This window comes from Prionailurus bengalensis, chromosome B2, assembly GCF_016509475.1.
Source record: "Prionailurus bengalensis isolate Pbe53 chromosome B2, Fcat_Pben_1.1_paternal_pri, whole genome shotgun sequence".
Lineage (NCBI taxonomy): Eukaryota > Metazoa > Chordata > Mammalia > Carnivora > Felidae > Prionailurus > Prionailurus bengalensis.
The window spans coordinates 114,649,434-114,660,898 of record NC_057349.1 but is presented as its reverse complement, the minus strand read 5'-3'; the positions used below and the strand labels follow the sequence as shown (position 1 = coordinate 114,660,898).

Here is an 11,465-nt window from a genome sequence, read left to right as displayed (position 1 = left end):
TTATTTAAGTGCTGCATCAGGAATTTAGATTATCTACTGTTGTCTGGAGGATCTTGGGGTAAAAGTCTTGAGTCAAAACCCTTGGGAAGACTTGATAGTCATTGCCACAATTTTTACATCCTTGTTGATTTAGACCATTTTCCAGCACCTCATTTGCAGGCATAGACCTTCCCAGTAATTGCTTTTTGAAAGAATGGAGATATGATAAACATAGAAAGAGACACAAATAATCTGTCCTTAACTTAAGCTTGACTAGATAAGACTGAGGACAAAGAAGGTGTCTGAAACCATCCAAAAGTTCTAGAACATGGGAATATACTTCCATTTAATATGGTTTTGTGGGAACATTTTTATTTCTCCTTGGTGATATAAGTTGTAGTTGAGAATAAAATTGTTTTTGTACTTTGGGAATCGATCTAGTTTGTTGAAACACTTATCTCATGCAGACTAGAAAAGAAAACACCAGAATAAGAAACAGAAATGCATCATTCAAAAATTTTATATCTTGGAAGACAAAAAAAGAAACGAAAAACGAATTAAGGCAAGCAGTCTACATGAACAGTACAGTTGGTGGAAAAGGGGTGACCAGAGATAGGCAGCCAGAAGCCAGATTCATTGCCAATTCTTCAGGAAGCATGATCTTTAGAGGGCTAGGCAGTGTAGTGGGCAGAGCAATCATGCATCCTTCCATTACAACAGAAGGTTAAGGTGGGCCATGAGCTCCTGTACTGCTTGCTCAGAGATGCCTCCTCTTGCCCTGGGCTGGCTGTGTCCTCTGTGAAACACTGGTGAGGCCTTCAGCTAGGGTGACTTCAATCCCCAAAAGAGATCCACAGACTGAGAAAATATGGAGAAGAAAAGGCCAAATGTTCAAGATGCAGGAGGAACTGACATACAAGGAAAGATGCTAATTTCTAAACAATGAATGGGGAGCAGTGAAATAATTTTGGGAGGCCTATGCATCTATAGTAGAATTTTGTTGAGTAAGAGAGAAGTTGAATAAATATCTCCTAATATCCTATAAGTAAATCTCTATGTACTTACATAAAGGTGGATTCAAAAAACAAACATTGAGAAATGTAATATGTTCAGATTACATAGGATACAGAATCCTCTTTCCTAATTCACGAGTTTGTAAGAGTAACAGCTTTCCAATAAAAACAAACAATAAAACAAAATGAACAAAACTTTAAAAACTATCAACAAATATATTTATTGTGGTGGCTTTCCCCCCTACTAGATACACCTTGTTAGAAAGTAGTATCCCTTTTAGTTCCAGGTGGACCATTAAGCAGGTAATAACATTGTTTTTCCCTCAGAAAACACATGACTTTGCAAACATGTTCTATTCTCCTTGCTCTAGCTTTTGTTTTCTATGAAATCAGAATTTTCTTCTAATAGGTATGATTTTGTTTGTGGAAGTTACAGGTACATGTTTACAGACTTATATAACCCGAGGGGTAGCAGAGGCTGAACCACACAGTGCTGACATAGATTGGAGACCTGTTCCCAGTAATCACAACACTTCACAGTCCTGTAAATCACAGAAATCATCTCCAATGCTATGGTTTCTTCCACATTTTGCCTTTCTCCAATCCCATATGGTATTCTTAACTCTGGTGTACACTCTCATGTTTCTTGCAGAAGGACAGGGTGAGGGCAATAGAACCAATCTTAACACGGTTGTTTCTGTGCTGAGAAATTCTATGATTCCAAATGCCAGGCCCTAGTATCTGAGCACTCTCTAGATCTCCTGGACAAAACAAGGCTGTTTCTCTTCCCTGATCTCTTATATTACTTTGAAAGGATACTGCATCTTTGAATTTGCAGAACTATCTTTCGCTTCTTAAAGCAATAGCTTGAACAATTATTTTTATAGGGAAAAGATGGTGCTTCTCCAGATGTCATCATTACGCTGTTACATCTTATAGCCTATTGATAGTTATGTACAAGATTTCTTGTCTCTCAGGAATGCACAGAAGCATGTAAGATAACCATTTGAAAACATCCCTTCTTTGAACTTTTGGCTCTTTGTTGTTAACTATGCTTGTATGAAGACTATAGCAACTATTTGGAATGTTGTTTAGATTGAGCAGTAACTGACACGTTGTCCATTTGTGGTCCTAATGGCTACAGCACCTGTCCTGGGCATCTGGTTGAGATAGCAGCATCATGAGTTTACAACAATCTCATGGGACCCTCTAATGTACAGTGCTGACTGATACCGATTTCTGTTGTTTGTCTTGGACCTTTCGCTTCTTCTGCTGCTGTTTGTCTTTGTTTTCTCGTTGTTCTGGAGTTTCTCTGCTGGGTTCCAGACCTTTGTTATCAGGTATTGCATCCTTACTTTCTTCTTTATTAAGTTTTTTTCTTTTCCTCTCCCTTTCTTTTTTTCCTAAAATGAAAGAATACACCTTTAAAAAATATACTCAACTATGCTCTCTTTGGTTATTCTAAGTTTTAAAAAATGAGTTAAACTTCTCTGTTGCAAATCGTACTCATAGATACTAAATATCTACTATTTAATTTTTTTTGCTTTTATTACTTATTTTTGAGAGAGAGAGAGAGAGAGAGAGAGAGAGAGAGAGAGAGAGAGATGGAGTGTGAGGGGAGGAGGGACAGAGGGAGAGGGAGACACAGAATCCGATGCAAGCTCCAGGCTCTGAGCTGTCAGCACAGAGCCCGACACAGGCCCTGCACTCACAAACCGCGAGATCATGACTTGAGCCAAAGTCAGACGCTCAACTGACTGAGCCTCCCAGGCGACACCAAATTATTATTTAAATTATTCAACTACTTTCGATTAAGTCTGTATTATATTTTAAGAAATGTAAACATGAAGCACAAGATATAAGGAAGCAATGGATATATGATAATTCTGAACAGTCTTAGAGGGTTCTATAGTTGGTAATATACATTATAGTTTTGAATATTTAATATAAAATTTTGAATACATTCCTGCCATATAAGAAAATTTTAATGTGTATTTTGCTATCTGGCTCCCATTTAAGGCACTATTTTGTATTTAAATTTTTCCAAGTAGTAGTTACATATTTGCAGTCTGCTGATATAACTGCATGCCATCTACTAAAAGAAAACTGGTTTGATAACAAATACGCAAATAACCAGGATAACTGTACCTTAGTTCAACACAAATGTTTATATGTTGAAATTAATTTCCTTTGCAATTACATGCAGGGGTGGTGGCAACTATAACTTGTCAATAACCCTATGGTATAAGCTACAAGGGTGGGAACACTGTGTCTCTATCAATCAAATGAACAAATATTTATTGGATATACACTGGATTCAATGGACGTCTCTGATCTTGAACTGGGTCTGAACTATAGATTTAGTTCATATTCACAGTATGGAGCATTTTAAAAAGTGGAACCAACATGATATTAAGGTTTTGATGTGGGAAGACATACTGCAAGGTAGACTGGAGCCAGGGTGGAAAACTGTTTCATTCTGTTGGTATTGGAAACTTGCTGAGAGTTTTAGGGGAAGAGAGTAATCTGAGCAAAGTGCATGAGACTTGCACCAAATTGGATAGACTGTTTTTATTTATTTCTGGACAGCAAATTAACTAAATATTTTATAATCATGTAAACATTATATATATGTATACACACACATACATACATATATATTCTAAAGTGCAAAATAATTTCCGGGGAATGGTGTTGGTAACATCCATTGCTACATATATTCCAATGAGAAAGTACTGAATTAAATCAAAATCATAGGAAATGAAAATTAAGAACCTACTAACTCCTTGATGTGGGACAAATTCTGATAATGTATATCCCCACAGACTGAGACATGTAACATTTGCAATTAGTATCTGTCTACAAAGGATCATTTTGGACAAAAGTATTTTGGAGACTTTATTTGCATGAGAGAACCAAAATATTTTCATGTCCTGAAATAGGCTGCAGATATTGAATTCAGTGGTTTGGCTTTCTTTTCCTTGAGCTCTGGTTACAGAATCCTAGGGAGCAATATTATTAATACTGCATATATATCCTTAGCCAACATAGTCTCCTTGGATTAATGATTTTAGGCCACAACTAGCTTTGTCTGAGATTATATTTGTAAAACCTTCCAACTGCTTTATGAAAACTTGCTTCATTGGGCTCGACATAGTGCACCTCCGAATTCTAAACTTTAAAGACACTTAACAAAAATGAGAATTCAGACCACTGTAAGGCAGTCAAATTGTTTGGATATGAACAAAAAATGTTAAGAGTTGAATATTATGGCTAGAGCTGAGTTAGTTCTACACTGATTCACCAATTCCATTGTTCTTTTCACTTAAAAGAATATTGCTGGATTGATAAAATTTTGGTGGAAGGAATCCAGGTTTGGTTTTGTTTTTTTCTCATTCTGGCTTTAATTATTAACACCTTTGAAGTGCTGACAGGAACTTAGTAACAAAACAGAGAAAACTGAAGAGTAAATTTATCTTCTTAAATATGTAGCCTAATGTAATTTTCATGAAACTGTACAAACTGGAAGAAAGAAATGCTGGTTTTCATGATATGTGCTTGGTTTTCAGAAGGACATGGCTGCAAAGGTTAGATTACATAATATTTCCATTTGAGGAGCATTTTGGAGGTGTTCAAGTTCAACTCTAAAAAAATGGTCAGTGAAAATCATTCTGGAATTCCATAAAAACTACTGACCCCAAACAAAATTTTTATGGAAATTATCCAAAAGTTCAGTGTTTGACATTGTTCTCTTGATGATGGTCCAATATCTTACAGCTGTGATCTTAACCATAATGTTCTGGATACATAAGAAATATATTGTTTCTTTCTTGGTTACAGATTGATTTGTATGTTTTTTAGCCACATGTGACAACATACTCAACTTACAGTGTATTTCTGCTTATTAGCAAACTGATATGATTATTTCTTAAGACAGGCAGACACATTTTTGGAAGTAGCTTGAAACTCAGTATTATAGTTTTATTATCCAAGGAATAACTATTTCGTCTGGGCGGTGAGTGTAAGGGGAGGCTCTAGTAAAGCAACAGGAAACTAGCACATTGTACATTGTTGTTGCCCAATAAAGGGTGATTGCACAATAGAAGAATGGGATTATTATTTTTTACGCGCCATGTGTTAGTGGTTGGAAACACTAACTACCCTTTTGCATAAATAATATATTTTCTTCTTGTCCAAGAAATAAAATAGAAATGCAGAAGAGTGGCTGCAGTCCATTAAAAATCACGTGCAATTGGGGAAATTTTGTAGGTTTTCATTAAAGGGGACTTTTTTTTCTATTCTGCTGACTTTTTATTGATGGGATCAATAGTTGTTTTTATACTTTTTTTTTGGATAATTTTGCAAACTAGGCATTCCAGTTATCACAATCTTACATATATGTTTGTGTTTTGTCATTCACTGCTTAGGCATGTATACACATGCACACAGGCAATGGAATTGGGTTGTAGAGGGCTCTCACGATTAAAAGAATGTTCATCATCCCTCGATGTTCCAGGTATGAGGGCAGTGTTAGATAGACACTGTCCAAGAGAAATTGCTATTAGCAATCGAGCACATTCTGAGCCTTTGCAGAGAAGCACTATGGTGCAAACATTTGTTTAACAATGGTGTTTTTAAAGTCAGAAAAACACAGTGTTCAAATTCTAGGTCTGTCACCAACGAGTTGTGTGGCTTTTGACAATTTGTTGGTATCTCTCAGGATTAGCTCTCTGATATTTAACATACGGATAATCATTACTACCTACTAAATGTTGTAAAGATTACATGAGATACTTACAATGCACTTAGCATAGTGCTGGGCACACATCAATCATGGGTGAAATAATAGCTGATGTTATTAACTCATTACACAAACATGAATTAAGCCTCTACTCCATGCCAAAATGTGCACTAAAACCTGGGGACACTAATGAGATATGGAGACAGGCATAATAATTATAGTTACAAGCTAATGCTAAAATAGAGAGAAGCATGAACAAGATCCTACTGGGAGCACAGCAAGGAAAGCACTGAACTCTGCCAATGGAGATCGAAAGAAAACTCCCCAGACAGGGTGATGTTTCAGCTGAGCCTTAAAGAATGAATGAACATTTGCCAGGCCACGGAGGGAAAAAGGGCATGTCAGGCAGTGAACAATATTGTCAATGAAGGCATGCAAGGACATGATGAATCTGGGGAGCTGAAAAAAGTAGACTTCCTTGGTTTGATCAGAGTCTATATATAGGACATTACTCAGAGAAGCTGGAACGATATACTGGACTCAACTGCCATGTTGGGAGTTAGTCCTGAGGATCAGTGATACTGAAAACTGGAAAAGGGCAAGAATCAGAATCTGAGAGCAAGGCGGAGTTTGGATATTTCTGTGACTAGTTTACAAAAGGCCAATGGGATACTCTGACATGTGACATTATTTTTTTTATTTCAGGGACACTTTGAAAGTAATTAGAATCCATAGAGGGAGTATAGGCAGTGACAGGTATTTATTTTTGAGCCTTAACTTTTAAGAGTACCTAAAATCTCTGTGCAGACCATTCTAGACACGTGTTATTTAATATTTCATTGCAAACCACTATCATGTAATTGAATACATGATTGATGTTTTTGTGATAGTGAAATTATTTCTTATTAATACAGAAATAATATAGTCATTTATCTAAGCACCTCCTAAGGTCTTCTGCAGACCAGGTTTCCAAGTATAGGTGACTTTGAAAAATACATATTCCTAGGCCCCACCCCTGGAGTTTATGATTCAGTAGCTCTTATGATGGGCCCAGGAACCTATAGTGAATAATAAGTTCATTCCTAGTTTATTCTGATGTGCAGCCATAATTAAGAACCATAGCTGTAGGGGTGCCTGGGTGGCTCAGTTGGTTAAATGTCCGACTTCGGCCCAGGTCATGATCTCGCAGTTCGTGAGTTTGAGCCCTGTGTCCAGCTCTGTGCTGACAGCTCAGATCCCGGAGCTTACTTCATATTTTGTGTCTCCCTCTCTCTCTGCCCCTCCCCTGCTCATGGTCTGTCTCTCTCACTCTCAAAAATAAATAAAAACAAATTTTTAAAATTTGAAAAAAAAAAAAAAAAAGAACCATAGCTGTAGACCAAGAGGAGATCCAATTTCCCTAAATGTACACTCTTAGAATTTATTTCACATCTCACGGTTTCTCATTTAATTTCTTATATATAAAGTATGTTTTTTTCACATACTGTAGCTACTAATTTTTAAGGCAAGTTTTCTGGTTAGGTGTATCTGGAATAGACACCTAGATACAAAATGAAAATTAATTGCAGACTGTCTTTTAAAAACCTGTTCAAATAGAAATATGAGCTAAAAGGAATAAACATGTAAAAAAGAATGGAGAGAAAAGGAAATGGGCCTGAATTATTTTTCCTAAATTTTGTATTACAGATTTAAGTTCCAAGTGAAAAATGAAAACTGGAAAATGCTCAATTACCTTTTAAAATGTAATAGGGTTATAAATAAAAAAGTTGCTCTCCCCAGAATCACAGATGGGATTTATTTGTTGAGAATTAGTCAAATTGTGAATATTAATTCACAATTTTCTGAATGTTTAGAAATGTCTGTGCAGAAGTCTTTATGAAGGTGGCTTCTTGGTGAATTTCTTGCAAGACATCACTAAGGGGAGCCATTGAGCTTTATGGAGCTTCACTTCCAAGGCAAGCTGTTAAAAATTTTCTCAAAAAGCTAAAAATGTATCCCACACCCTAGACTGAGGATTAAAGATCAATTATTATAACTAAAACCAATTAAGTAAATATCCCATTAAAATATAAAGTTTATTATTTCTAGGTCTTTTCTCATTATTGGGTGTGGAATGAAGTTCAATTGGAAATGCATGGTTTTATACCTTAAAAAAGCACAAATGATGTGAAAATGGGGTTAACCTGATGATTTATAAATCTAGAATTGACCTTACTTTTATGTATAGAGGAAGGAAATTCAAAATATTTTTCTTTTTAGTTAATATATCACTGGGGGAATTTTGAAGAGGAGGGGAAATTGCTGTAGTATTACTTCTTTGGCAATTATGATCTAGTAGGTAGATACATATTTAAAGGCTTTTGAATTGTGAGCTATACCAACACAGGACAGCCTGACCCAGTGGTAAAGAACGGTTTGAAAGTCAGACCTTCTCAGCTGTATTATTACCAAGTAGAATTAACTTGAGAAATACATTCAAACTTTTTATCTTTTGTTTTTTAAAAAATAAATTGGAATACTCATTTCCTTGCTATTATTTTAACCTAGGAGTTTATAACAAATATAGTGAAAATATAAAGGAATGGATAGATTTTTGAAAATAGGCACTTAAATTATCCAAACTGAAGTTTAAAGCTACCTGAATTATTTACTCTCTAGTTTAATACCTGAATTAATTTCATTGCATTTCTACTTAACTTCCAAGATGCTTCTGATTAATTATTCACAGAAAAATAATTTAGCATAGCATTACAGACTCCACCAAATGCTGTTAATTTGGGAAATTACCTTGAACCATTTTTGCAAAGATAGCTCTGATCATTAAAACATATTAAGACTGAAATAGCATTTTCCCACCATTCGAAAAGGACTAATATACGAGATGCAATCTATTTGTGTTGCATTCTTTTTGGGAATTCAGAAACAAGATTGCTCTGACTGTAACACACTGAGTATAAATTTTAGGAGGTGAAAGGGATAAACCTAAGTTTCTTAATGGCCTCATACTTCTGTTCCTACTCACTCCTGCACTTTACTCACCAGAACCCACTATGTTTCCTGACCCCATGTATTTGAACATTTACTAGAATGCACTTTCTACATCCCTTGCTCTAACTCAGACTTTGTGTTTAATTCTCTGCCCACATGTCACCCCTTCAGAGGGACCTTCCTCACTCCCTCACCTTTTCTTAGGCTAGGTTATTTGTATTTCTACCCTCTTTGCTCAGTAACTCCCAATTACTAGCCTGTTGCAATAACCATGGTGAAGATGACAGGGCAGTCTATTTCTAAAAATAGTAAGAGTAATGATAATTAAAGTTTAATGGACACTTACACATACCAGGCACACTTCTAAGTGAGAGCGTTGGGTCTAAAAACTCTACTATAACCTCCATCTAATACTGAGGACAATGAGGCTCTTAACCACAGTGCTCTTCTGCCCCCCATCACATCTTAACAGAGCACACTGTGGCACGGCATCCTTGTCTTAGTTCATATTTAAGCTACTGAGTAAAAAAAAAGGAAAGGGTGTGGACTAAACACAACAGAGAGTTTGATAGAAATTATGGTTTAGAGTATACTTTCTTAACCTCTTGTAATTTGAATTCTCAGCAGCAAGTTGCTCATCAGATCCTAACAGCATTTTGAAAGAGATGTTTTATGTCAGCACCATCCAGTCACCACATTCTTGCCTCTCTTCCTTCTTTCTTACTGCTACAGTTTACTTATTTTTCAGTATTTCCATCACCTTCCCAGTCACAAAAATGTAGGATGTAGTACTGTGGGTTTTGGAAATTATTTACATATTATGCCATTTATATCTTATTTAGAAACTTTATTTTACCTCTAAACTACCACTGCTACATTTCTGAAATCCTAATAAAATTATCAGAGATTTTTATATTTTGTTACACTCAATATCAAAAGGGAGAAAGAGAAACTCTAACGATTTAGGTTTAAAAATCCCAGTAAGGCATGAATGCAGTCCCAATATAAATCATTTTATTTATAGCAAACATCATAAATATCTAAAATCACAATTTTTTAGAACCTTTATTTTCATGATCTGCTTTAGTACAATAAACTTTCTTTTGTCAAATCGAATACTTTCCTTAGGAATTGATTATTTTCAGTTTGCCTTGACAGTTTTCCCCTCTGTTGTTTAAGTAATTTCATCACTCACTGAAGATTCAGGATCTGAAATTTTGAATGTTAGCTCTATGTGCTGACAGAAATTTCCACGGCCCTTTCACCCAAGGTAACTCCGTTCCATCTCATTCCTTCTGCTGACCAGAACCTTAGCCTGGACTCTTTGCACTCAAGAGGGACATTAGCTAGAGTCCAAAACAAACTGTTAAAGATACTGGATATTGCATACTATGCATACTAAAATGTCTTCCGGTTGTAAATCATCAGTGTTAAAAGAATAGTTAAAAGTGCAAGGGAGAAAGTACCCAAAGATTTTTTTTTTTTTTTACTATTTGCAATATTTACAACCTACTCATCATGAAAGTAAAAGGTATCTTATATTTTAATTTTATAATATTAAAAAAAACATAGTAGGGCATTACAATTTCTATAACTATTTCACTTCCATAACTACTTTAAGTTTAGTATTCTTTTATATAAGCTTATTTCTCTTGAATCAACTACCTTTTGATTAAAATTCATTTGTAATTAGTGTTTGCAATGTTCTTTTTTGTTTGTTTGTTGTTTTCTTTCTTTTAAAAAAAATTTTTTTTTTCAACGTTTATTTTTTGGGACAGAGAGACACAGAGCATGAACGGGGGAGGGGCAGAGAGAGAGGGAGACACAGAATCGGAAATAGGCTCCAGGCTCTGAGCCATCAGCCCAGAGCCTGACACGGGGCTCAAACTCCCAGACGGCGAGATCGTGACCTGGCTGAAGTCGGACGCTCAACCGACTGCGCCACCCAGGCGCCCCTGTTGTTTTCTTTCAATGCAAAATCTCTGAGATTCTACCCACCACATTCGGTTAGATTATAAAATTCTTGGAAACTAAATCACGCACATTAATTCATATGTTGAAAATTTCTTGATCTAAGCATGTTTGTATAATATGTTTTGAACTAGATCTTGGATCTTATGAAATTGTATCTATTGGATAAGCATGTAAACTTATTCTGATTTTCACTTATTGTCAAAGGGTGTGCTGGTAAATTTCACCTATTAAATTCAGTCAAATTTAGTTCACTACTTTTACTGTAAAATTCATGGCCAGTTTGTGGAATGAATATTAACTGGTCTCTTAAGGAAAAAAAATCACTCTGCATATAATATTTTGGTGGTTTTATATACTGTTTATAAATTTATAATAGGGGGATTAATGTGTATGTTGCTTTCTTTAGAAATTTAGATAATGGTATGGCTGGCTCCACTATTTAAAAAATGACTGAAGCCTGCCTAGTTGCACTGCTAAATGTCCTTTCTGAAATTTTCAGTTTAGACCAGTCTTCTCAAATATTAATGACTATTTCAAAAAAGTTGATGAGTTTATTTTTTTTACAATTCTCTCTTCATTGCCCATCTGAGGCTTATGCTGCCTGCTGCTATAGACCATCAGCTTATATGTCAAGGTACAAAATATGTCTGAGTCTAAGGAATTTTTATGTCAAATATTTCTTTCACATCGTTCTTTAAAAAATCTATTGCAGCAATTTAAATATTTTTAAAAAACAGTAAAATAACCTCTTTGATCATTCCTATCATACA

General features: G+C 35.4%; 1 protein-coding gene across 2 annotated transcripts in view; it reads right to left on the bottom strand.

Annotated features, from left to right (window-relative positions):
* Nucleotides 1-481: 481 nt before the first annotated feature.
* The window catches only part of RSPO3 (R-spondin 3), an 86,632-nt gene continuing 75,648 nt past the window's right edge, over nucleotides 482-11,465 (bottom strand). Inside the window, exons 5-6 of one of the 2 annotated variants that reach the window (XM_043592269.1) lie at nucleotides 2,226-2,395; nucleotides 482-837 (exon numbers count right to left, since the gene is read on the bottom strand). In XM_043592269.1, coding sequence (XP_043448204.1) covers nucleotides 802-837; nucleotides 2,226-2,395 — 206 coding nt within the window. In that variant the 3' untranslated portion in view covers nucleotides 482-801. Of the gene's footprint in view, nucleotides 838-1,188; nucleotides 2,396-11,465 lie in introns of those variants that run through there. The other variant, XM_043592270.1, reaches the window with a different exon arrangement.